Here is a 24,610-nt window from a genome sequence, read left to right as displayed (position 1 = left end):
ATAAAAATTTCTGAGCCAATCAAAAAATTAATGTGTGCCAAATGGGAAAAAAAAAGTGTGCCATTATTTTCGGAGTGTGTGCCATTTATTTTTATTGATGTTTCGTTGTAAAAATAAACGAAATGCAATGTCTGTTTGTGTACGTGTACAAAACAAGAGCTAAACGTAATGGAGCCTATTGTAGGGCCATCCGTCATCACAAGACCAAGATTCTCTTTGACAAGATCCTTTTGGACCAGTTGGGTATCTAAAATACCGTCCCAAAGACAAACGGTTAACATGATTATAATATAGATGACCTTCATATTATTGATTACATACAAACAATGTCGCCTACAGTTCTAGATACTGTACGATTTGCAGTCTGTCATTCCAGTTGGTGGGAAGCTTTGCTAATTGTTTCTCCACAAAGCTCCAGTGTTATTCGTCGTACAATGATAATTCTAGTAATGTGACCTGGGTCTTGATTACTTGTACCGAAAAAACCTTGATCCTCTTGAACGTAGATAAGGGAAGTCGGCAAAATAGATCCGTAACTTCGGGATAAGGATTGGCTCTAAGGGTTGGGTAGATACAGAAGCGTTCTTATAATGCATGGCCTCTTTCTTCAAAGTGGCAACACCACATTCCAGAATCTTCAGCGAATCTTCAATCGTATGAGTTGTATGCTCCTTCAATCGGCCACTATATAACCACAAGAGTAAATTTTTATTGTATTTTATCTTATTTGAATGTACTTTACCTTGATGATTCAATGACAATTAACTCCATGTTGTTTTGTGTGGACATAATTCCCAAAGCATCAATATATTTGCTGGGGGGAGCAGCACGGAGATCGTAATCATACTCTGCCATATTCATGGTCTTAGTTGAGCGAAACTCAGTCTCACACCTGCAATAGATAGATATAGGTTAAATTTTCTTTTTTCTATATTTTTTTTTTCTACCATACCACTTGAATTCAATAAAGCCTGTATTCTTGGCCAAAGACAGCATGGATGGAATAACGTTCTCAATGAAGTACGTTCTTTCATAGTTGTTTGCATGTTCAGGTATTGTCTTCGTTATCAGATGGAAGGAGCAGAGCGTGTATCTTGCGACATCCAAAAACGTCTGCGACCTTTTATCCAGATTGTCAACATGTGTCATCCAGAGTGTAGAATTAAACTTATCAAATGGTATTTCTTCCAGCAAATAGACTAAATGGTCTAGCAGCTTGAGTGAATTAAGAGACTTGTTGCTACCTTGATCCTGTTCATACTGATGGTACTGTGCGCTTGATATCGTGTTGCTTTTTGAAAATGAAGTACCAAAATGAAATAATTTGGTGGGCTTCACCACCAATACCGCCAACACCGAGTTTTTCACCAATTCCACCACACAGAGCTTCACCCATTCCACTACACAGAGCTTTACCAATACCACCAAAGACAGGTACACCAACACCGAGAGCTGCACCAACACCGAAAGCTGCACCAACAACGAGAGCTTCACCTACACCCAGAGCCTGGTCGACACCCGGAGCTTCATCGATACCTGCACAAAGAGCTCACCACCGTATTTTCACTTTGGATCTTTCTTTTTTACATTGCTCAGCGTGTACTGATGGCATTGACATCTGGTAACGGTTGGATCCCTCAGCCACTTCAAATTCGGCCTACATAAGAATGAAACTAATATTAAAAATAGTCATATGAATACGTTTTTTAGCTTACAGGTATGGTTCTACGAGCTTCGGTGTTCTACATAAGACTGGAAAGTGAGTATATATTTAAACTATTAATGACATAAATACATACCAAGGCACAATTGTCATCATCAATTTCATCGGCTCGTCTTTTACCTAACTGTAAGAATGATGAGATACCTATGAACTTGCCATATACTATTAATACATACTGATTTACTGTTAAATACAGCAAATTTGGGATGCACATTTATTTGGCCGTGGTTATTTAGAACATCCGCCAATCTTTGATTATTTACATCATCTGGACTTTGGACAGAAGCTTGACTTTGGACAGAAGCCTGACTTTGGATAGAAGCTTGACTTTGGATAGAAGCTTGACTTTGGACAGAAGCTTGACTTTGGATAGAAGCTTGACTTTGGACAGATGCTTCCCTTTCGACAGGTGCCTGACTTTGGACAGGTGCTTGACTTTGGACAGATGCTTCCCTTTCGACAGGTGCTTCCCTTTGGACAGGTGCTTAAGGGTGCTCAGCGTGTACTGATGGCATTGACATCTGGTAACGGTTGAAGCCCTCAGCCACTTCAAATTCAGCCTACATAAAAATGAAACGAATATTAAAAATAGCCATATGAATACGTTTTTTACGGGTATAATCATACGAGGTTTAGGACTCTACATAAGACTGGAAAGTGAGTATATATTTTAACTATTAATGACATAAATACATACCAAGGCACGATTACCATCATAAATTGCGTCGGCTCGTCTTTTACCTAACTGTAAGAATGATGAGATACCCATGAGCTTGCCATACGATATTAATACATACGGATTTACTATTGAATACAGTAAATTTAGGATGGACATTTATTTGACCGTGGTTGTTGAGAACCTCCGCCAATCTTTCACTGTATGCCCTATACAGGAAGAAATCAGCGTTTGTCATATGAAATTTGATATCGCTGAAATCTATTATTACTTCAATTGATACTGTCAGTAATTGAGGCGCACTATCTTCCAAAGCCTTAGCAGACAAAGACATTAAATTATAAACGTCATTATCTTCAAAGGATTTGTATGAGCTTCTAGGACTTACCACTGTAAATAGCTGCGATCAGACTGTAAAGAGCTGGACCCTATGAAAACTTAAGGCAACTTACAAATTGCTGTTTTCATAATTTTCCTGTGTCACCAGTGCTGACGAGATTGCTTGCTTATAGCAACAACAACTTCAGCCCCGTTGGTCGATATCAAGGGGCTCTCATTATTATGGTATAATCATCCGCCTTTTTGATTGCTTGACCATGTCTATTAGAGCCTTTGTCAGAAATGCGGCCTGGCTTATATTATAATAATAATATCATAAGATACTTACTAGTGGTAAAACGAAGGGGATTTAAGCAGGCGAAAATGACTTTTATTTTCACAACAAATACAAAGCCTTCCTTTCCATAAACGAAAGAGCATGCAATTGGGAGTCGATATGATTGAATAGTTTATAAAGTATACACCAACAAAATAGATTATACAATAAAGGGGAGAAATAAAGGATAACCGACATGGAATGAAGAAGGTGAAAAAAGGTGATATATTTATATTTATAAAATAACATGAATCCCCGCAGCTGAAACATTGATTAATCTTAGATGGTGACTCATAATATGGACTGTCTTGGAAGAGCCCAGAACGTTTCGTACAATGGTAGTTTTAAGACTTAGTATGAGGCTCTAGAACGTTCTAGGTGTTGGGGACACCGGGTCACGGACAAAGTGAAAAGCATGTGACACATGATAGCCTCCTACATGAAACTCTTCATTCTTCATTCACGTAAATAACTTTGTTAAGCAAATAATCAAATTGTTTTATTTTAACGCCCTATGTAAGTGATGCAAATAATGTGGTGTGGACAAAAGTTTCGAAATCATCTGGATGGTATTTAGTGTCAAGTAAAGGTGTAAACATTATAAATGATGAAACAATCAATCAAATCATCCTGACATAAGCTTGTTTATCAGCCTATAAATAAATCTGGTTCACACACTTTTTTCATCCCGTTTTCTTTTCCCTTAACATATTTTTCTTTCTATCGTAAATGAAAGTAGCGGATAAAGTAAAAAGGTTTGTTTAGTAGTGACTCTTGTTTCTTTGAAAAGACACTAAATTGAAAAAGATTTATATTGTGATATTGCGGCTGCGGCTAGTCTTTGCTATAGGAGGGCGACCTCTCAGGCAGGGTTTTTGAGTTTTTGAACTCATAGGCCGTGAATGGCTTGGATTAGACTGTAAATAGGTTTCAGCATACTGGCCTGCTGGTCTTCTTACCAGAATTACTGTAAGTGGTATAAAAAAAATACGTTTGAAAAAAATACGGAGTTCTAGACATTTCCGAAATTATTTACCCAATCAACGGGATATTGCAGAAAATGAATATGGAGAAACCGTCCAACTACTTAGCTCAAGTGAAGTCAAAGAGTGTTCGGAGTGGGCCATTAAAACAATAAAATCTGGCTATTTAGTAAGTTAATCCAACCAGGTGTCTTGTTCTATTTATTTAGTAAAATGTAGGCGCTTTCTACCACCACCTCGACAAACTTTTGGAATAATAATTTATTCCGAACTAATGTCATTCAAAGCCTGTTGGCCCCAGAAGCTCCTAGGTTTGTCCTGTCACTTCCCTCAGACTTTGAATCGCCCCAAAGACGCAAGGCTTCAAGAAAGGCCAAAGAAGACAACAGCAATGCCTCCAATTCAAGACCAAAGATCAATGTAAGGTGGAATAAACGCTGTACTGCAATAATAACCATATTCATCGACAGTCTATTTGTAGATTGTTGAAACTGACAATATCACTATTCCCGGGCTGGATGTTAGTCTAATGTCTTTTTTGAAGACAAACGCTGCAAACAAAACCTATCTGTACCACAGCTATGATTATGAATCTAAATATCGCATAACATCAGTTATGAATAATATTTTAGATCTAACAGACATCTCTGCCAATAAGAAAAGTTACTCACTAAATGGCGAACAATTGGACTCAATCGTGGCTGCCTTTCCTACCTCACCTCCCGAGTATAACAACATTGGCAATGGCACAAGGTTTGGGGAACTGTTGAGGAAATTATAGATATAATAATAAAGTTAATTGTCACATCACATTAAGGATGGATAATAAATATAAAAGTTAATCATGAATCACACATTACCCCGCTTGTTCTCATCCTACCGTTGAAGTCTGTACACAGGGCACAACCCTATGACGAGTAAATATTTATTCTGCAAAAAACAATACAATCGAATGGGCCTGGACTAGAATATTAATAGATCCTGAGCACAAATATAACTCTTGTCATTTGATGTTATAACTGTCGATCCCTCTGACTAATATTTATATGCTCAGTATGGAAGGGCTAAATTTAAAGCCATGTTGATTATTTACTATCACCAGATTATTACATCATGATCCAATAAGGCGCTTAATATTCTCCCTAGAACTATCCCAGTTCTTTATATAAGTATCCATAGTTTTTCTCATAGACCAGGGATACATTATTGAATACATTTTTTTATAACACGTTTTTTAAATATATTTTTTCGTCCATAATAAAGTGGTATCCAAGTTCTAACAGTATCACTTTTGGTTTATTTTTAATTTTGTTCCCAATGCAAAACATGAACTACTAAACGGGGCTTACAGAAATTGGAGTCATACTCTCAACAAGCTAGCGTCAATAACAGAGATAGCAGATTCATTGCGCCTCAGCGTAGTCATCCTTAACGATTGAGTGTGATAACGTTTGCTTGGAAATTATTCAGTTTGAAATCAGTTATAAAATTTATTCGATGCGAAAGAAAGCTCTTTGTAGTGGAAAATATAATAAAAACAGAAATACGATATTTGGTTTTAACCCATTTTTGATTTGCCAGAAAAAGAAAGGAGCACCAGGAAAATTGCAGATTGCATAAATCATCCCATGATTGCGTTTGTAGAAATTTTCGAATGGTCATCTTATGAGCAGCTTTTTCAATTTAATGGTAACTTTAAAAAAGACTCGATCGCACATTATCAGCAGCAGTAATTATTTAAACGTATATTTCGCCCTATTCTTAATACGTGCATCGCTCCAAAGTAAATCTACCTTGTAGTGCCAGGAGTAAGCAACTTTAAAAGGGTACAAGCACGAATTCAATTTTTGATTGTTCTTTCCGAAACGATTATGATTGTCTCTTTGTTAAAACTTTATGTGTATTCAAACAGTAACTTTCCATTGCTCTTAATTAACCTTAAAAATTCCATGGATTATACTGGCGTCATAGCAATTTAGATAATGCTTATGTATTATAACTATAATCGTTTCAATACTACTTGCATGATCACTGAATAATTGATGAATGTGTTTTGTGTTGTGTATTTTTTTGCTGTATATCATCATATCTGCATAAAGTTCAGTCAAGTGGCTGAATTTTGTTGTCCAAGTTTAAATTTTTGTGTTTTTCCCTGGTCTTCTATTTTTTTCAGTTTCCTGTTACATTAAAAATGACTGATTATGCCAATCTTCGTAAAATAGTTACGGGTGACATTATTATTAAGTGTAAGTTCTCTCTAAGCAGAAACGTGAATATCTCATTCCACCTAACTATTATCACTTCAAATTAGGCCGTTTTGGTAATGACATCCGTCGAATTCCCATTAACCAGGTACCAAATTATGATGAGTAAGTGCTATTGATTTACCTCCCCACATCTAGAATTGCATCTCAATTCTGTCTGCATAGGTTGTGTCTGATGATGTATCGGGTATTTAAGACAGAGATATCCAAACCCGAGAACATAGTTTTAAAGTATATGGACAATGGTAAGACGAAACTAAAATATAAAAAAACTTGCATGATTTTTAATATCTATTATATTTGGACCAGAGGGAGATATGATTAGCTTGTTGGGTAAAGCAATGATAAATGATTACTTACGCTGTCCTACTGATATATTTTAATTCAAATAGATGATATCGATATTAGCCATGCTATCTCAATCAGCAGTCTACTTAAAATTACAGTTTTTGACAAGGCAGGAACATCTCAATCGTCTTCTTCGTTGCAAGTCTCTCTGATCGAGATTCGCGACAGTCTAAACGAATTGATTCAATTATCTAAAGAGCCAGAGCCTAGTAAAGTAGCTGAGAAGAGCGAGGAATCCAAAATAACTCGTCGACTTACGCCATCGGAATTAGGTACATGATAACTCCTTATTCCCAACTTTTTTCTAAAACTTTAATTTTAGCTGAATTTTTAAATGCAACTGAAAAAAACGAAGAGGATAAAAAATCGCCAATGACAGAGAAGTCAACCCCCGTTATTTCGTCGTCGCAAGTTCCATATTATCCACCTCCTCCCACCTCTCAAGTTCAAGTCAAACCGGCTCCTCAGTTACAACAGCAGCCTTCCAATATTCAATATATCCAAAACCAATTACCTATCGGGGCTCCCCAACAGCAGCAAAGACCAATTTCTCTGCAACAAAATCCCCAAAGTGCCCCTCAACCTAACACTCAGTCATCCTCATATCTTCCCCAGAAACAACAGTATTCTGTCCCCAATTATCCTCCTGCACCCCCTCAATCTAGCAATATAAATTATGACCCAAGATTACATCATCAGCAGCAGGAGCAACCACAACATCAACAGCATCAACAGCAGCCACAACTCCAACAAACACAGCCACAGTTTCAGCAACAACAGCCTCAGCTTCAAAAACAACAACAACCAGGAAGACAAGGTTACTTTGTTCCCCCGCCACCCACTTCCATGAACCCAACGCCTGCCACTCCCCAATTACCCCCTCAGCCGTATAGGCCTTCTACACATTGGTAGTTAATCACTTTTATTTGAAAAAAAAGGAAAATAAAGTTTAATCAATATATACGGGTATACCATATACAACCGTAGCAGCACCTATTCATTTAATATTAGTAACAATACCATAAAAATCTCCCCTCATCACCATTTACCTATCAAATATACTAATTTGCCTTGAGATCGGGATTTTGTAAGCGCTTGAACAAGTGAGGTTTTCTCGGAATTTGAATTTTTTGTTAGGCCCCAAGAATGAAGCATGAATTTGGTTAAACGATCAATACTTCTATCTGTCACATCCCAGAGATTAGCTACAACTGCAGGACTATAAATTTATGTAGTGAGTATATATACAAAGAATTTTTTAAATTGGTTTCATTACCTTCCTGCCAATAGATAATTCAATACATAACCATGAGGGTCAAATTCACCGTTAGATTCCAAGACACCACTACTACATCCCATTAACAGAGACACAGCACATTTGGGTAGCTGTCTTACAGATGTTCCGCGCATAAATGATTGACCTGCACTATGGCCGAAGTACATGTATATATCACGATTTTGTAAGGCATCTCTGCATTGCAGTTCCATAGGCATTGCTTCTGTCACACCGCTCCATTCTGGTATATTGTTAAAGATAGGCTCAAACACCTTTTGTGTATCTTTTAGATCTCCACTGGGATTTAACACGTAAAATGCACTCTTTTTTGAGACAGAGAGATCTTTCCATTCTGTTTTGTTTTTGTTAGTTGTACCGGAAGTTCTGGTAGCATGTGCTCGAGCATAAAGAATACGGTCTCTCAAAAAAGAAAGACACGGTAATCGAGAAACAGATTGTTTGAAAAGGATTGGTGTACTTTCAACAGGGAACATTTGTAAGTGTTTATCCAAGATAAGAATGACATGATCATTTGGTACGATCTTGTTAGGATCAATCCCGGCTCTACGAGAAGCGTCATAATAACGTATGTTCAACAGTTTCATTTGATCCGCCATCTAAATACATATATATTAGTTACTTGCTAATAGAAAGAAAGAAAAGTTGTGATAATCTTTAAGTTTACCTTCTTCATATCCAGTTTTGAGTGATCCAATTCAGCATCTTGAGCTTCATAACGTGACAAGACAAAATAAGCCAAATCTTCTAAATCCCTTGGATTGGGTTTAGGGCCTAAACGAACGATCATACGACAAAAGTTTATATCCAACTCTACTTGCTTCAACTTGTTTGAGGCTGAATACATCATTTTGTACGCAAATTCGCTCAAGGTTTTCTGGAGATTTTGTAACTCACTCACGCATTCAAAAGTACGTCCACCCAAGATACCCTGATTGACACAAGAATTAATTTTTTATATACTAACTGACATATAGCTTTTACCTTAAATCCACTAAACCATTGGTTTTCAATTGAATTTAATAAATTCCTCATTCTATCATCTAAATCACGTCTCGCATTCCACCAATCTTCTACTTCAGTAGGGTCGTTACAGCTAGAGCTGTTTTGGATGGTTTCATCGCTTCCGGCAATAATATCTTGAAATTCAGATAGCGCCTCGTCGTACTTGATGACACTATGAAATTTGGATCGATGCTTACAACGGTTCAATGGAATCTTGACAACATATGGCGTCTCACCTGTTCTCATACGTACTGCATACAAGTCTTGATTGATCGGGTCATATGTTAAAGAACAGACGGTCCAATTGTTAGGTATGATGTTGATGTATTTGTCTTGAAAGTCTGTGATTTCCAAATCTTTCTCATCCGTATACATTGTCGTGAGTGTATTTAAATGTGCTTCCAGCCATCCCAGCTCAAATTCAAAAAAGGTGGGAGCTCGATTACTATCTGAGGGCCAGTTCTTATCATTTGGTGGCTGGGATCTTTTTGTTTTTAATTTGAGACAGTTTTGCATATCACGTCGTAAGCATACTCCTTTCGCCATTTCTAGATAGTAAGAACTATTGAGTGCATCACTATTATTGCCAGTACTTAACATTTGACACTGTAATAATGTCGAGAATACAGATTGTTTACAAACACCTTCAATGAGAACAGGACGTTCCCTGGCGTAGCCTGAATGATATGCTAAAAGCATGCGACCCATTAAATTTGTAAAATCATCTTGCATCAATAAGCGTTCATTTTTGGTAGATCCAGCTGTTTCTCTTCTCTCCCTGCGGGCCACCTTCATCTCTGGTAAAGCCACAGATTCGTAAAGCAAAGCGTTTGCATCGGGTCTTGTAGAGAGTTCTTCTCGAAGCATCAGCAGTTTAATTTGTGCAAAAGCAGCGTTGAATTCAGTCTCATTTTGGGTCTCAAGTCCTGATTCATACCATTTTTCCAATGATGAGAGACCTTCTTTGGTGTCACCTCTGGATGCAAGTGCCAAAGAGAGTTGGATCATGACATCACTTTTGATAAGTTCTAATGGAGCACAATCACCCCTTTCAGATTTCTTGGTTTCATCGTCAAACATAACTCGAGTATTTGGTTCTCTAATATGCTCTGTTTGTTCAATGCTGGAGATATAGTCTATTCCACAGAGGTTATCCAATTCAGTTCTAATGTTTCCGAATGTGGTAATAGCATCATTATAATATCCATTTGAAACCCCCAAATTGGCCATTGTGAGTTGTAGGTAGATTTCATCCAAGGCATGATGATCACCAGTAGGTTTATATGCTGCCGCTTGCTCAATATTCTCTGTGGCAGTATCTAATTTTCCACATCGTCGATGAAATTCACTGGAGATCAAATATGAATAAAAAAATATAGCATTGGAATTCACCTGTTCAGCAAGTAATGGTCCTTCTTTGATAAAATATTTTACTTCGTTCCAAGAACCTTTTCGCATATACAATGAAGCCAATGTGTTTAGACACTTTCCAAGTTTTTGAGCCATTGTCCACTGAGATTCTTTAAATACAACCTTAGTCTTGTCTTGTTCAGATGGCGGTGGCGGTGGTGGTGGCGTAGGCGCGAAGGGGTTTTCCAATTCTGTTGACACCTTCTTCTTTTCAGAACGGTCGACAATGGTCTTTTGTGTCACCTTGATGCATTTGTTGATGAGTTGAAGCGCGGCCGTTGAGCAATCAATGGCGCTATCGAGGGTATCCGTATTTGCTAAAATGAGTGATCTTGTTACATAGGCATCCGCTAAAAGCATACATCGTTCAGTATACGCCCTTGCTGTCAACAAAGCATTTTTGGGATCGGTAGTTGGTGTATACTCCCAAACCGTCTTTGTTTCGTCAAATGCTTTTTTGGAGGATTCGTACTGTCCAATGCAGGCTAAATAGTTTGAATAAGTAACACCATATACCAATTCAGACATGTTGTTGCAAGGCTTGTGAAGGATCGCGTTTTTTGCATTTTTGAATTCGGCAGCCGCTTCTCCATTGTAACCCAAATCTGTATAGATACGAGCGATCTTACAACTCAAAATAATTGAGTCTGATACATGATCCACATTGATATCGCGTAGTTGATTATTTAACTTGAGTAGAATACGCAATGCTCTGATTTGATACACATTCTCGCCTGTCACACCAAAGAGATCTGCCAACATACGAACATGATCATACAATTGTTCCATGTCATCTATGCTTTTATATACTTGCTCGATGTCATGCTTTGAAGAACCACCGGAGTTATAAATCGGCGTGATTGAATTAAGTAAGACACCCCATTGTTGAAGTGTGGTTCCGAAATTGTGGGATACTTCTTCCTGGAGTTCTCGTCCACAGATAGCGACCCACGAAGAAGCCAATGCTAGATAATGGTAACGGTAATTTAATAAGTCGGTGTCTTTTCCATAGTTAGTCACATTAAGGTGTTGAATTGCATTTTGGGCGGATGTCATGGCCTCGCGAGTGCTTTGCTCACTATTTGTAAAACGTGCTCTTTCGATGCATACATGGCTCAAGAGAACCCTAAAAGAAAAAAAGGAAACAAAAAAAGGAAAGGTGATATGAGTATGACATACGTGTAGTTGCAGACAATTATTTACCTAGCCCTACGAATAGGATAAAAGGTCTCATTATAGATTAAGAGCAGGTTTTCAACGATAGCCATTTGAAATTTGGTGACATTCATTTTTAAAGCCAAGAAATTCCATACTTTCAATTCACATTCATACACAAGGGCTTGTTGTATAGCGGTCAGGCCAGAAAGATCCATCAGCTCATTAGCGAAACGAATTTCAGATTGATTCGGATCAATGATAGAGGATCTTAAGAAACGATCGATTAATTTGGGTACAAATGGGTCCGTTTCGATGATGGTAGAAATAGCGGTGGTATCTGCCCGACTCACAAATCTTTCAAATGTGCTTTTGGGAATACTCTTCAATGCAGATCGGTAGGCGACAATAGCTTCTTCATAATCTCCGTTCTTTTGACAGCATGTACCAAGAATTTCATAGCGCTTACAGAGTTGTAATTTTCCTTCCACTGAGGTGATACGCTCGGTGTCCTTTCTTAAGAGAGTGCATGCCTTTCGAAGTGGATAGAGAGCAGGTTTGTATAACTCAGTTTTAATCATGGTAGCACCCAAGTTGTAGTAAGAACCTGACAACCATCGAAATCCTTCTGGGAAATTTACTTCTGTACATTTACGTTCAGCTGTGGTTAGATATCCGTAAGCTACATGATGGGTGTCTTCGTCGAGTATATTAAATCCCATTCTTGCTAATAGTACCATGATATCAATGAATGATACCATGACATCTGTTAGTGAAACGGTTCGTTTGTTTGCTGGATTGGGCTACAATTTTTTTTTCTGCTGTTAGTCAAATGAGCGTTGATACTAAAAAAAAAAAAAAAGCTCGTTTACCTTTTTCTTTGTAAGGATCAAACTTGCCGGTAAAACATCACTACATAATTGAAGCACCGTGTTTAATTGAGCCATGTTGGTGTTCCATGGGCCGAAATCACTCGGTGTAATGAGTTCTCCTTGACGAGGCGGAGTTTTGTATGGATTGTTGCAATTTTCTTGAAGTGCTTGTTTCGTTTTATTCGAGACAAATTCATAAAGGTATTTGGCGCTCTGTCTAAATCCGTCGATACTCTTGCATAAACTATAAAGAGCCCGCTCCGTGTGTTCGTTTTGAGTAGGTGACTTATCCAAAGTTGCAGAGACAGCATTTAAACAGGCAATAATTTCGTCGAAGACACCATTAATATCCATAACTTGTAGAGTAAAAAGAAAAAGAAAAAAAGAAGGCATTAGCTAAACTTTACTTTAGTATCATTTCTAAATACTTACATGTGTCATCCGCAACCATTTTGTCCATTTGTAAAGAGGTAAGTGCTAGCTTGGCATTCGTAGCATACGCAGCATGATAGAACGAACACTTGTTAGGGGTCAAGATAATTTGCACCAATGGACGTATCATAAATTTATAAGCAAAAAACAAGCCCTGGTGGCTCTTTGTTTTCTGGGAGACATACGCATAATATTCACACAGGATAAAATATGAATCCAGCTCCATCTCATTATGGACATCAGGATTCAAGTCTTCCAAAAAGAGCTTACACCGTTCTTGTACTTCGTTATAGCTAGTGTGACTGGTAGCCTTTTCATAGGTCATGCCGATACGAACCATTCGATCCATTACAGGTTTTAATGGTGATGTGCCTGATAGTTTGATGGTGTTTAAAGCAACTGTCTGTAAATTATAACAATGAAAAGCTGCTGCTTCTATATGAGTGTATAAACTGGGTAAGTGCGTGTGTGTGCATCAATATTTCTTCCTCTGAAAATACCTGTTAATGGATACTTGTTGGCAGCCTTGTATAACAGTCGTTGAAATGAGTCCAGCTGTTTTTTAGCGGTCTCTGCATCAATTTTGTAGAGGTGTTTACTCCAATCGATAAAGTTGCCAGATTTTTCCATGAAATAAGGTACGTATTTTGCTAATGCATTATCTCCTACTTCACACCAACAACGAAGTGCATTCATCTGATAGGCCAGAACTAATAAAACCATAGTGCGGTCGTTGATGGAAGTGTCGTACGGAAATTGAAACAGGTCTTGGTATTTGTACAGCATTTCTTGTTCCCATTGATTGCCAATCATCGAATCAGGCACAGGTGAAAATGAGCGTTTATAAGTGGACTGGTTATTATCTTGAGTTTCCGCAAGTACTCGCTTCTTTGGAATTGTCTTTGATTTGTTGTCAACTGTCAGTTTTGAGTCCAATTGAACTTTGGCCACACTGGCCAAGACAGAGCGAAATTTCCTTAACTCATCCAGTGCACGGTTATACTAACAATAAGAATTAATTTTTTTAATTGTAATGAAGTCGCTTATTGACTTTACCTCGCCAATATCCACCATTTTTCCAATCAAATTTGATGTAGTTTTTTCGATGTCTAAAGGTTTCAAAGTTGTGTGTGTGTTCATATGTCGCAGCGCAGACAAAGCATAAAAAGACGTATCCACCAGACAATTGACAGTGATAACGTATTGTTTTGATTTTGAGGTTGTTCCCTTTAAGCTTGCAAGACTTTCAATATTTTGATTGACAATGCGCATGGCAAAGGGTGCTAATTGAGTTGCCATTTGCTTGAATCGAGCGGGTGTAGGTGGAGGTTTCCTTACTGCGTCAACTTTACTCAAGTCAAGCTGGAACGGTTCCAATACGGTCTGTCGAATCGTGAGGGCTAGATTGTCATTACAATGAGCGAGGTCCTTCAATTGTAATAATAGTTCTTTAATGTTTGCCATGACGTCTTTTAGAGAAATAAAGAAAAAAAAAGAAAATCAAAAGGCGCGTTAAACACTACACGTCCTCACCACCCGCTTTGTATTGTTGGGCCAGTCACGTGTTGCCGTGAGCCGTGTTTATATTTTAACATGAATCCCAAGTGTTTTCTGTATGTTGTAAATAATTTCCTTCTCATTTTAGCACCTGAATATTCTGATATAATTTATGAGTTGAAGGCCTTGCTTCAATCTGTGAATTCATTTTTATTTAATTATTTTGCCAGTTACAAAAATGTTATTTCTAGAAAGACAAGATAAGCATGAGGAAATTGATTACAAGTTGAAAAGCTATGTTTTCTTCAAGGTAGCATTGGTGGTTATTTTTTTTTTTTTTTTTTTTTAAAAAAAAATCCAAATGTATCCGTGATACATTTTATTGCATGTAATATAATGACATCTTATTATTGGCAATAACAATAGCATTAACCACAGATTAATATAATATGGATTATGATCGTGTAACCTAATTCGACTATAGTAAATATGGCTAAATATCACAGAGCATGCGCCACTTTTTTTTTGGATTCGAGCTAGCATCGAGCTAGCATCGATCGTAGCTCGCTCGGTTGTAAAATTGATAGTAGTCACTTTGAATTGTGGAATTATCGATCCATGTTATTAGACAGAGTACAACTCCCTTTACCATTTGAAATCATCTGCGAAAGAGAAAGAAAAGCAGGTGCAACCGTGGGACATGCTTTGTATGCAGGCATACTGCTGACAGGTGGACCTACAAGGGATTTTTACCTGACTACTGACACCATGACCCATTTAAATCCTATTATCAAGTTACCCAAAAGATCCACACTAAACCGAAACCATCAAACACTCATGGATTCACCTTATGCTACGATCACAAACATTTCACTTGTAGATCATGTTAAGAAAGTAAAGCGGCCTTTTAATTTTCCAACACGAACGAAATCGAGATTATATCAACGGTTATTAACAAACATACCCTTCACTCAGTCTTATAAAATTTCGAAATCACATTGGGTTCCACAAGGTGTCACACGTATCCTGGAAGATATACCTTCTGAGCAAGTCATCAAAGATTAAGTGATTTCTTCCTTACATTTTTTTTTAAAAAAGCGATACATCTTATCAGGAGTCCGAGATGAATATTTTGGATTCAGTGAATTTGTATCATCCACAAGTAGTTTTCTGCTATGGACATTATTGGCTATCATTATGGCCAATGGATCAAATGTTATTTGAGGATATATCTTTTAAAAAACGAGTGAACATTTATTATTTTTTAGGGGATACACTCCATATAATATTAGGCCATTAGCACAATGTATATGAACTCAATCCCTTATCCGTGCAATTTTTACATCGTACCTCAGACTTTTATATGATAGCATGGTAGGGATATGATCATTGTGTTTCTCATCATCAGCATTTTTACAACATCCATCAAATGATTCGTAAAAGAACAATACCCATTATTCTACGTAGCCTATATTTTCCTGCGAAGCGCCACTCCTTTGTTTGTAGAGCAATCTTCAGTGAGGTGGCAAAATCAGGTTCTCTTTTCTCATTTGCGTTTTATCAAATAAATTTGCGACTGGATGGACAAAACTAATAGAACAGTTGTTGTTTCATCCAATGTAATCTATTTGAGAAGCTCCATAATATTGTACTCAGGGTAAAAGGGTATGGTCTTCAAGACCATGTAACTAGATTCTTCAAAAAAACAAAAAACGACACCTAGGGTGCGCGTTGACACTGCCTTTTCCTTCCCACAAATACGCAAGAAATACTGTTGTAGTAACCTTTGCCAATGTTGCGCCACTCTTAAACCTAGGCTACCAAGTAATTACTCAAACACGGGACTTGATATTCTGTACTCTAAGTTTTTCTACGTTGTTTACATCTCCATACACTAGTGTATAAGCAGTTTGTGACAGTACTTCTGAATTTATATTGAAACTTGACTTATAGACATACTGAACATATAGAATGTACTTCGTACTATAACTCATAAACACTGGTAAAATACATTCATGAAGCTGGGCCTTATCTTCTATTATCTTTTTTTTTTTTTTTTTTTTTTTTTTTTTTTTTTTTTGTCAAAATAGGTGTAGCCAAAAGAGATTTTACGAAGATATAGACTTTGACATTGCAAGACATGTACTTTTTAGGTTCTTGTTTAAAGTACATTGAAAATAATCGCGAGTGTATACGTCTAATGTAAATAGCAACGAATATGTTGGAAAGCATGAGTCTTTGTAGTAGAAATATTGCTGTTGCTTTTGAGTCATGTAAGGGTAAATGGGAGCGACAGGAGAGCATTACTGTTAAAAAATGTAAAACCAGACTTTTTTTTTTTTTGATAAAGGCAATCTATAATCTCAAAACACGACACTGGTTTAATTATTCTATTCCAGACAAGTTGCTTGAAATGCGATTGGTCAACTATAATTTGGCTTTTGATGTTACACTTTACTTTTAAAAGTCTATTCATGCGTGTGTTATTCATGTCATCTATTGTCCTTTTATGCTGTCACTCAGTCCTATATCTATGGGCTGCCTGTAATTCACTTTCTACGTTCTATTAGCTAGTAAAAGATGATCGAAATGCTATGCTGAAACAGATCGATCATCTTGACAACCCTATAATTGAGGGAATATGTTTATTGATACACAAAAAAAAAAAAAAAAAGTAGACTAAAGTAGGGAGTAAGATAATTTTATTTACAGCAATATGTAAACAAAACATAAACAATTTTCAAAAGAAAATGAACATCTTTTACAATAAAAACGCTATCCATGCAAAAGAAAAAAGATGCAAGTGCATCATGATTGTAGGATTTTCATCATTGAGAGTAAGCTTTTACTTGTATACATTTATCAAAAGCTATACTCTTTGTTTATCTGATGTCATAATGAATTAATATTCTCTCGCATGAAGAGATTTTATTTTCTTGGCTGAAACAGATAAACAAAAAATCAAAAAAAATCAAAAAAAAAGGTATAAAAGACAGACAGATTTTAACTTTTAGAAAAAGTTTGAGACGATCATCACTTAATAACGGCGCCTATACTTAGTGATGTGCTGGCGAGTAATCTTTTAGAGAACTCTTTGGGACCTGGAGACGTCTAGTATCTTTGGGGGACCTTCTGGTGAGCTTTTCAGTGTTGCATGGTATATCTTGATGTGAATGGGGTAAGTGTCTAAAACCGGAGGGAGTATGTGGGTTGTTGGATCTTGTGGCTGTGAGGAAAATTCTCCCGTGGGTGTTGCGTCCCCTTTACCGGCATCATAAATCCTGTAGTGATCGTTGGGGTGTATCATGTCCGTTTCCGCTATTGATTTTCTATACATCTTCTATACCGCCATAAAGATGCTGTATACTTTTTGTATAATGGGGCAAGTTTCTCAAAATTAAGGTAATCTACTGCTTATCAGTATGGTTTTTTTTAGGTTTTCTGCTCTTTACGCTCTCGTCTTTTCTTATAAATAAAAGATTCGAGAAGGGAATGCATAGATACAAGCCTCCGCGCGGCCATTCCCGGGCAACACTCTTCTTTTGTAGAGTGGCTAGTGTGTATCTCTTTTTTTTTTGTTCTTTAAATAAAACATGTGCTTTTTAAATATTAAAATAGTCTTTTCATTTGTTGTCTTACATAAAAAAATAAAATAGATAGTGATCAATACAGTAGAGTAGCTCACCCAACGTTTACCATAAACTTGACGCGAGTGTCAGAAGCAGGAAAAATAGTTTTAATAAAGCTCGTCATCAATGAAAATCTGGGTGGCAAGAAGAATAAAAAAACGTTTAAAGAAACCCATTTAGATCTAACGGACACACAAACGGACAACTTCACTGGTCAAGAGCGAAAGCACTAGCCAACACTTAACTGAATTGAAGGAATTTAGACGATGAAGCAAGTTCTTTAGTGGGAAGTCTACAATGTAAAGCTCAACTTCAAAATCTGCAAGCTCTCCAAGTTCTTCTACACTGTGAGTGCATGAGTAAGATGAAGATGCCCCACTTTTAACCAGGAAGTAGACAAATGCTTCATAAAGTCAGGTTTATAACAGCCACCTTTTGCAGCGCTCATCAGAACTGCTGCTTAACACTATTTGCTTCCCCTTTTTTTTATTTATTTATTTTTGTCAAATCCGACAGAAAGAACCTACTCTGTATACTGCTTTGTGATAGTTTATTAGGGGAACGAATTTTCTGGGTGGGGGTGGTCTTGGCTTAAGACACTCTTCTAAATAATTACTGGGCACCCAACCCTCTCGGTCCTTAATTCGAGCAAACCACCAACCTATTCAAACTTTAAGTCTCCCCTCTTTTTCAAAATCCCCTCCTTATATTATTACCATTGTCAGATTTCTCTATAATCTGCATTGTATCACCTATCTGAAAATGTAGCTGGCTGTCTTCTTGAGACTCAAAAGTGTAGATTGCCTTATAAACAGGTAAGGATGGCATAGTTGGGCTGCGTGGTGGTGGAACAGGAATAGAGGGTAACGGATTTCTTCCTGTATTATACGTGTTATCTTCTGTAGCTGCTACAGGCGTACTGACTTTGATATTAGTTATAGGTCTATTTGAGTTGGCTTTAGATTGACTATTCGTTATGGTCCCAGCCCTTGTTTTTCGTGAAGCAGGAGGTCGTGATTCTTTAACAAATTTTTTTTTAGAGCTCAAAATCAAGTCTATTATATTTTGTAAATAGGTAATGTTAAAACTAACATTTCAAGGGTAGGTACAGCTTTCAATAAAACTTTGCCCTTACACACCGTTCCTATGACTACCAATAATAAAGTCATTAAATCTTCCTGTCGACACGGGGTTCCTTGTTATTCTAAAAGTAGCAGTAGCGAGACCCATTGATTCAAGCGCAATCAACATATGTATGCCTAAACATTATAGAAACAAGGCGTAAATTGGTTGTCTAGATCTTTTGATCCTGAACTGTTCATGCAAGCACAGATAATCAGAGATTCATTCTTTATTATCATAAACGTATTCACACATCAATTTGTCAATTCCTATTTTACTTTTTTTTTTTTTTGAATTTGAATTTGAATTTGACTATTAATCCTTTCTTATTTAGAAGGATTTCTTCGCTATTTTTTATTCTGTCAGACCAGATGAAATTCGTTCTTCCAATAGATCTTTTTCTTTTATTTATTAAACCGTTCTTTTCGTTCCTCCTTATAAATTTATCGATAGATTACATAAGCCAGCCAATCACAATTATACCACATGCTAAACCAACCTAACAAATTTAGCAGAAATGCATATATAGAGTATGAGCTAGGAAACATACCTATCAAGATTAGTATTTTTACTAAAGGCTTACAACACCAGCAACTGACTGGTATTATCTTGATCGCTAAAGTAGAGAGGACAGTAAGCGCTTTTTTAAAAATTACACTGACTGTCAATGGAATAACGCGGCACTTGAGCAGGCTGCAAGTACGTCTGTAAAGTCTTATAAAACAAGAAAGCAGTACCTTAAAGCAACGTGTGCTATATATATATATATATATACGTACGGGCCAAAGCAAATAGTGCATAATATATGGTTGAGCAGTATCGAAAAGTGACACGTCGGTAGACTGTGACCACGAATTTCGTGATACTCCATCAACCTGAGGAAAATCGAGCCTGTATCTTCTTTCAAAAAAAAAAAAAAAGAATATAGAATTATGGAGTTAGCCAAGACACCCGATTCACCATCATTATCGATTTCGAATAAACCCAACAAACCTCTTGCTTCGAAGTTAAGCAAAGTTTTGAACTCTTCTGCTTCCGAAGATGCCAAAATAAAGGCTGCTTTAACTTCACTTTCCAACATTCCCGACCTGGATGAATCCAACTTGAGAAGAAACTTGCGTGGCACCATTGAAAAGAAGGAAATAGAAACCAATAAGAAGTTTTTATCTGCTTTTAAGAAAGTCGTCAAAGTAACAACCCCTTTTTTTCCCCCAATGAAAAGGATAAAGCTGACCCCCCCCTTTATTTCTATTTTTTTATTTACTTGAATAAGCAATTCGAATGTCTTGAAACTCAAATGGGACAAATGGAAAATGTCTGCAAAGACATGAAGCAAAGATTAATTAATGCAGAATCTCAAACTGCTGATATGATTGAACAAGCTGATATTATGCAGGAACATAGGTAAAAACCACCTTTTTATTTTTTTTTTTATTTTTTTTTTATGTAACACCCACTGTCGTTAGCTCTGCCTGTTCAACTCAAATCGTTGTAGCAGACAGGTTCCTGGAAAAATTCACCTTAAACGAGACCGAAATAAGAATATTAAGTGTCCCTTCTGAACCTATCAATAATGAATTCTTTGACGCTTTAAATCATCTTCAACAAATCCATAGTGATTGTCAATTACTGCTTACCACAAAAAACCAAACAGCCGGGTAAAAAAAAAAAAAAAAGAACAGCCAATCCATTTTGGTAAATTAACTTTTTTTTTTTTTTAATCATAGCCGAGAAATTATGGAATCTATGGCTGTGATACAAGAGAATGCCTATGACAAATTATACAAATGGACACAGTACGAGAGCAGGACATCCTTTGGCGGTGATAGTATCGACGTGAGCTCCTTGATGACCAAAGCTCTTCGTGCATTAATGCTAAGACCAGTATTATTCCAGTAAGTTCAATTTATATGTGTGGAAAGAGAGTACCTGTGCTAAAACAAAGGGATGTAGAACAATCTTGGACGAGATTGCATCAGCGAGACACGACGCTGTAGCAAGGGCATTTATCAATGCATTGACAAGAGGCGGACCAGGCGGAACACCCAGACCTATCGAACTACAAGCACCAGACCCACTTCGATATATTGGCGATATGTTGGCGTGGGTACATCAAGCGTGTGCAGGAGAAAAAGAAATGTTAGAAAGTTTATTCCAACGGAACGTCGAGAAATATGAGGATTTGAGCGGTATCACTGTGCGTGTGGCAGATACCATCGGTGATTTATTAGATTGTGCAATGGAAGGTACTTGTAGACCCTTAAAGTCACGTATGGAGCAAGTCTTGTTATTACAGCCTGGCGCTATTACTTCTTACAAAGTAGCTAATTTGATCCAGTTTTATACCGTGACTTTGTGTAAATTAATGCGAAAGAGTGCGACTTTAGAAAAAGTCTTGTATGAGTAAGTGGATGTGCTTGATTATATAAAGTGGTTTTACTTATCAGGTATAACACAGAATGACAGAGCTTGCGTACAAGTACTTTTTTAAGACATTGAATGCACAAGCAGAGAGATTGATGCAATCAACAGAGGTATAAAGGGAGATAATATACGTTGTTCATATTTATTTATTTCTTAACAAACTAGCCACCGAGCCGCAGTCTATCAATTGCGCCTACAGTGAGAGATATGACAATTCAGTTGGTAAAAAAAAAGAAAATTTGGAGGTTTTTTTTTTGACCCAGGTATACTAAAATCTAGTGTGATAGAAAGAAATTCTGGCATCATATGATTCATCTTTGATTGTGGCCACCAATAACACCGAGGGATTTCCAGAATTCGATTTTGCAGAGACTTTGGATGCGATTATTGAACCATTATTAAATACATGTGAGCTGTCTGTAAGCAGGATGAACAAGATTGATCAAGATATATACATGGTCAATTGTTTGTATCACATAAACGTAAGTTATTACATGCTGAAATCAATTCCTCAAACTAATCACATGTAAGCAGAATGTTATGGTTCCTTACTCCTTCACCAAGCAAAAGAGAGAAAATGTTACGGCACGCATGAATGATCTCTTAAGTGAGATGGCTTCTGAAGAGGTATATTATAGACACGAATGAAGTAACTAAATGTTAACTTTAAGCATATGCATATAGTACCAACAATTGTTAAAACAAGCTGGATTGACACAAATTACCGAGGCAATCAGCACCAAGGACCCCAAGGTAAATTATTATGACATGTTTCTCCAAAATGCATGCAAATATTTACATACTTTATTTTGTAGACCCCTCTGTCTTCATTACCTAATATGGATGCAGAGTCGCTTACCAATGCCATGGCCAAATTTGACTCATTCTTAGTTTTGATGAGCGCGGATGTTTCACCACAACTGGAAAAGCTTTCTTCTACACAGCACTGTCAACAAGTACAATCAGGTGCAATTCGATTATTATTAGATACATACCGTGAAATCAGCAGACAAATACAGGATCCCAACAACGGATATGAAAATCCAGACGCTATTTTACCTAGAACCATACAAGACATGGAAGCTATTTTTTCATTTGCTCTTTAAACAAGTTTTAATCCATATGAATTCATCACAATAAGAGGGGGAAATTACCGTTATTTGTATACAGCAGAAGTTGATCTAATCTCAGCTGTAAGGATTCAACAAGGAAATAAAAAGTTTACATACCTTTTGTATGATACAGTCAGATGTAAAGCTACGCTTAAGCTGAAGGAGGTAATTTTATTGGTTACACTGTATTGAGTATGGAGAGTATAAATGTGTGTATCTTCCTATGTATGTTTCTACCTATGCTTAAGCCAATTGAACAACCAAGGTCGCATCGACGTAATAATGTGTGTTGTGCTAACACTCTCTGCGAATATCCTATGCAAGCAAGCAGCTGGCGTCTGCGCCCGGACGGTTGACAGCGGTGCCCATAATAAATGTACCCAGAATGTTTGAGATGCCTAACCCAAAAACTTGTTATATTCAAAACAGAGGTATTTAAAGAGGAGTGGTATAATTAAATCTGATTATAATTGTACACCATGTTTTTGAAGAAATACATATTTTATAAATCAATTCGAACAGGGACAACGAGATTGGCACGGAGAAAAAAAAAGGAATTGCCGACGCTTATGCGCAATGTTTCTGAAAATAGCGTATGTACAATTCATCAATAGCAACTTCATACACGTTGATTTAAAACCACAAGAAATATTTTGAATTAAGAATTTGTGTTTTTTGAAATGTGGATTATATTATTTATATATACGGTGGAATGAAAAGTGGTGTGTTTGTGTGAGTGGGAAGGAGGAGGAATAAAAAAAAAAAACTGTACACAGAAAAGAAGTAAAGGATTTATTGTTGTTGTGCCTCAAACTTGATACGCGATTGAGCAAAGAGTAATTCTTGTTGTCGTAGTAATTCTTCTTCTGAAATACCAGTATTTTCTAATCGGGTGCTCTTCTTATCTCGGTCCTAAAGATGATACACTGAATTAAAAACCCACCATTTCACATACATCATATATGCTTTTTTTTTTTTTTTTTACCTTTTGTTGTTTCTTATGTTCTTGGAATACATCGTCCACTTCCTCTACATACTCTTCAAAGCCAAGTGTCTTTAACGCAGCAACAACGTGCTCACCTGCAATCGTCTTTTTAGTCTCCTTTTCACAAATCTCGTTTGCCTCAGAAGCAATTAGGTGAATAAACTCTATTAAACGCCAAAGTAAATACAAGAAGCCTATAAGACAACACTACTACTACTACAAAAAAAAAAAACTTACCGACGCAACAATCTATCAACAGATCGCGTGTGTCTTTAGAACAAATAATATCGTCCGGCATCATTTCATTGATTAACTTTTGCACAGTAGCTATATTTAAAGATTAGAACAAAGAACTAAAAGAACAATAGCGCTTAACTCTTTACCTTTAGGAAGAGAAAGCTCATCATCACCGGTTGGCCCAGAACGTTCGTTATCACTCATTTAATAGAAACTATAGGGCATACAAAAAAAAGAAAAGAGAGAGAGAAGAAAATCGGTTCTTTATATTTCTGCCTCCCAAACAAGGACATTTCGTGACCCCAAATTCGGTGGCTTTCATTAGCTATTTGGTGTCACTTTTTTTCTTTTTTTTTTTTTTTTTTTTTTTTGGTTTGCGGGGATTTTAAAAGGAGACATCATACACATCTTGATTGCAAAAGGACTTGGAAAGGAAATAATTCATTTAAATTGTCAATAAACGGAATGTTCAACGTCATTCATCTACTATACTCACAGTAAAACGATATTTTTATTGACCTGCATATATAACTATGAAATCACGGCTTGATTATGGGAGTTATTAAGCATTTCTGTGTTACTTCAGCGTTGTATTACTTCACGTATTAAAGCCATATGTATACAATTAATCCCTCAGCCGTCTTCATTATCTTTGACAGTTACAATTACTTATCAAAAAGTTTTTATTATTCATTCAGCATCCCCTTTGTTTTTCATTCACAATAGAGAATTTATCATGTGTTCTTAGATCTGGTGATTAAAAGCAGAGAACCTGAAAAGAGTTATC

At 36.8% G+C, this 24,610-nt stretch overlaps 12 protein-coding genes across 12 annotated transcripts; 4 read left to right on the top strand and 8 right to left on the bottom strand.

Annotated features, from left to right (window-relative positions):
• Positions 1-333: 333 nt before the first annotated feature.
• Positions 334-1,618, bottom strand: EV154DRAFT_540493 (uncharacterized protein; the record flags this gene model as incomplete). The annotated part of the gene is made up of 6 exons (XM_051604417.1): positions 334-412; positions 434-495; positions 576-684; positions 743-892; positions 953-1,332; positions 1,568-1,618. The coding sequence occupies 6 exons, from the start codon at positions 1,616-1,618 to the stop codon at positions 334-336; spliced, it is 831 nt and encodes a 276-aa protein (XP_051451904.1).
• A 243-nt stretch (positions 1,619-1,861) lies between these two features.
• EV154DRAFT_86876 (uncharacterized protein) lies at positions 1,862-2,603 on the bottom strand. The gene is made up of 2 exons (XM_051607818.1): positions 2,521-2,603; positions 1,862-2,468 (listed from the first exon to the last, which is right to left on the bottom strand). Exon 2 carries the CDS (start codon positions 2,346-2,348, stop codon positions 1,983-1,985), a length of 366 nt encoding a protein of 121 aa, XP_051451903.1. The 5' UTR covers positions 2,349-2,468; positions 2,521-2,603; the 3' UTR covers positions 1,862-1,982.
• Positions 2,604-3,586: 983 nt separating this feature from the next.
• Positions 3,587-5,476, top strand: EV154DRAFT_487035 (uncharacterized protein; the record flags this gene model as incomplete). Its single annotated transcript, XM_051598925.1, has 5 exons — positions 3,587-3,623; positions 4,112-4,206; positions 4,257-4,457; positions 4,519-4,763; positions 5,389-5,476. 5 exons carry the CDS (start codon positions 3,587-3,589, stop codon positions 5,474-5,476), a joined length of 666 nt encoding a protein of 221 aa, XP_051451902.1.
• A 658-nt stretch (positions 5,477-6,134) lies between these two features.
• EV154DRAFT_527546 (uncharacterized protein) lies at positions 6,135-7,628 on the top strand. The gene is made up of 6 exons (XM_051603497.1): positions 6,135-6,283; positions 6,349-6,406; positions 6,467-6,546; positions 6,611-6,634; positions 6,694-6,921; positions 6,972-7,628. Exons 1-6 carry the CDS (start codon positions 6,229-6,231, stop codon positions 7,559-7,561), a joined length of 1,035 nt encoding a protein of 344 aa, XP_051451901.1. The 5' UTR covers positions 6,135-6,228; the 3' UTR covers positions 7,562-7,628.
• A 293-nt stretch (positions 7,629-7,921) lies between these two features.
• On the bottom strand, positions 7,922-9,464 carry EV154DRAFT_430549 (peptidase family C50-domain-containing protein; the record flags this gene model as incomplete). The annotated part of the gene is made up of 3 exons (XM_051596547.1): positions 7,922-8,542; positions 8,611-8,874; positions 8,928-9,464. 3 exons carry the CDS (start codon positions 9,462-9,464, stop codon positions 7,922-7,924), a joined length of 1,422 nt encoding a protein of 473 aa, XP_051451900.1.
• A 483-nt stretch (positions 9,465-9,947) lies between these two features.
• EV154DRAFT_430506 (uncharacterized protein) lies at positions 9,948-10,886 on the bottom strand (the record flags this gene model as incomplete). The annotated part of the gene is made up of 1 exon (XM_051596544.1): positions 9,948-10,886. A coding segment is annotated over one exon (939 nt), but the record flags the coding sequence as incomplete, so codon positions are not given.
• Positions 10,887-11,557: 671 nt separating this feature from the next.
• EV154DRAFT_430541 (uncharacterized protein) lies at positions 11,558-12,947 on the bottom strand (the record flags this gene model as incomplete). The annotated part of the gene is made up of 3 exons (XM_051596546.1): positions 11,558-12,316; positions 12,386-12,741; positions 12,818-12,947. The coding sequence occupies 3 exons, from the start codon at positions 12,945-12,947 to the stop codon at positions 11,558-11,560; spliced, it is 1,245 nt and encodes a 414-aa protein (XP_051451898.1).
• A 305-nt stretch (positions 12,948-13,252) lies between these two features.
• EV154DRAFT_430519 (uncharacterized protein) lies at positions 13,253-14,281 on the bottom strand (the record flags this gene model as incomplete). The annotated part of the gene is made up of 2 exons (XM_051596545.1): positions 13,253-13,819; positions 13,874-14,281. 2 exons carry the CDS (start codon positions 14,279-14,281, stop codon positions 13,253-13,255), a joined length of 975 nt encoding a protein of 324 aa, XP_051451897.1.
• A 633-nt stretch (positions 14,282-14,914) lies between these two features.
• EV154DRAFT_401781 (uncharacterized protein) lies at positions 14,915-15,370 on the top strand (the record flags this gene model as incomplete). Its single annotated transcript, XM_051595294.1, has 1 exon — positions 14,915-15,370. A coding segment is annotated over one exon (456 nt), but the record flags the coding sequence as incomplete, so codon positions are not given.
• A 3,943-nt stretch (positions 15,371-19,313) lies between these two features.
• Positions 19,314-19,967, bottom strand: EV154DRAFT_86490 (uncharacterized protein). Its single transcript, XM_051607817.1, has one exon. It carries the CDS (start codon positions 19,863-19,865, stop codon positions 19,509-19,511), a length of 357 nt encoding a protein of 118 aa, XP_051451895.1. The 5' UTR covers positions 19,866-19,967; the 3' UTR covers positions 19,314-19,508.
• Position 19,968: 1 nt separating this feature from the next.
• EV154DRAFT_86449 (oligomeric Golgi complex subunit 6) lies at positions 19,969-22,702 on the top strand. Its single transcript, XM_051607815.1, has 11 exons — positions 19,969-20,255; positions 20,339-20,469; positions 20,532-20,723; positions 20,793-20,960; positions 21,019-21,468; positions 21,524-21,599; positions 21,655-21,711; positions 21,777-21,971; positions 22,024-22,116; positions 22,174-22,242; positions 22,305-22,702. The coding sequence occupies exons 1-11, from the start codon at positions 19,998-20,000 to the stop codon at positions 22,593-22,595; spliced, it is 1,980 nt and encodes a 659-aa protein (XP_051451894.1). The 5' UTR covers positions 19,969-19,997; the 3' UTR covers positions 22,596-22,702.
• A 549-nt stretch (positions 22,703-23,251) lies between these two features.
• EV154DRAFT_86454 (histone-fold-containing protein) lies at positions 23,252-24,075 on the bottom strand. Its single transcript, XM_051607816.1, has 4 exons — positions 23,970-24,075; positions 23,824-23,913; positions 23,587-23,750; positions 23,252-23,513 (listed from the first exon to the last, which is right to left on the bottom strand). The coding sequence occupies exons 1-4, from the start codon at positions 24,025-24,027 to the stop codon at positions 23,394-23,396; spliced, it is 432 nt and encodes a 143-aa protein (XP_051451893.1). The 5' UTR covers positions 24,028-24,075; the 3' UTR covers positions 23,252-23,393.
• Between the last annotated feature and the right edge of the window lie 535 nt (positions 24,076-24,610).

Source organism: Mucor mucedo, assembly GCF_025094135.1.
Source record: "Mucor mucedo strain NRRL 3635 chromosome Unknown EV154scaffold_167, whole genome shotgun sequence".
Taxonomy (NCBI): domain Eukaryota; kingdom Fungi; phylum Mucoromycota; class Mucoromycetes; order Mucorales; family Mucoraceae; genus Mucor; species Mucor mucedo.
This window is presented reverse-complemented; position numbering and strand designations above follow the sequence as displayed.

Bases quoted from the DNA above. Each gene is read 5' to 3' on its own strand.
- EV154DRAFT_86876 (XM_051607818.1), bottom strand. From the start codon at position 2,348: ATGATTATACCCGTAAAAAACGTATTCATATGGCTATTTTTAATATTC.
- EV154DRAFT_527546 (XM_051603497.1), top strand. From the start codon at position 6,229: ATGACTGATTATGCCAATCTTCGTAAAATAGTTACGGGTGACATTATT. The intron at 6,407-6,466 runs GTAAGTGCTATT...CTGTCTGCATAG, and splicing joins CAGGTACCAAATTATGATGA to GTTGTGTCTGATGATGTATC. The intron at 6,635-6,693 runs GTAAAGCAATGA...TAATTCAAATAG, and splicing joins AGATATGATTAGCTTGTTGG to ATGATATCGATATTAGCCAT.
- EV154DRAFT_86490 (XM_051607817.1), bottom strand. From the start codon at position 19,865: ATGCACTATTTGCTTTGGCCCGTACGTATATATATATATATATATAGC.
- EV154DRAFT_86449 (XM_051607815.1), top strand. From the start codon at position 19,998: ATGGAGTTAGCCAAGACACCCGATTCACCATCATTATCGATTTCGAAT. The intron at 20,470-20,531 runs GTAAAAACCACC...CACTGTCGTTAG, and splicing joins GATATTATGCAGGAACATAG to CTCTGCCTGTTCAACTCAAA. The intron at 22,243-22,304 runs GTAAATTATTAT...TTTATTTTGTAG, and splicing joins TCAGCACCAAGGACCCCAAG to ACCCCTCTGTCTTCATTACC.
- EV154DRAFT_86454 (XM_051607816.1), bottom strand. From the start codon at position 24,027: ATGAGTGATAACGAACGTTCTGGGCCAACCGGTGATGATGAGCTTTCT. The intron at 23,914-23,969 runs GTAAAGAGTTAA...CTTTAAATATAG, and splicing joins TGAGCTTTCTCTTCCTAAAG to CTACTGTGCAAAAGTTAATC. The intron at 23,751-23,823 runs GTAAGTTTTTTT...GGCGTTTAATAG, and splicing joins GTTGATAGATTGTTGCGTCG to AGTTTATTCACCTAATTGCT.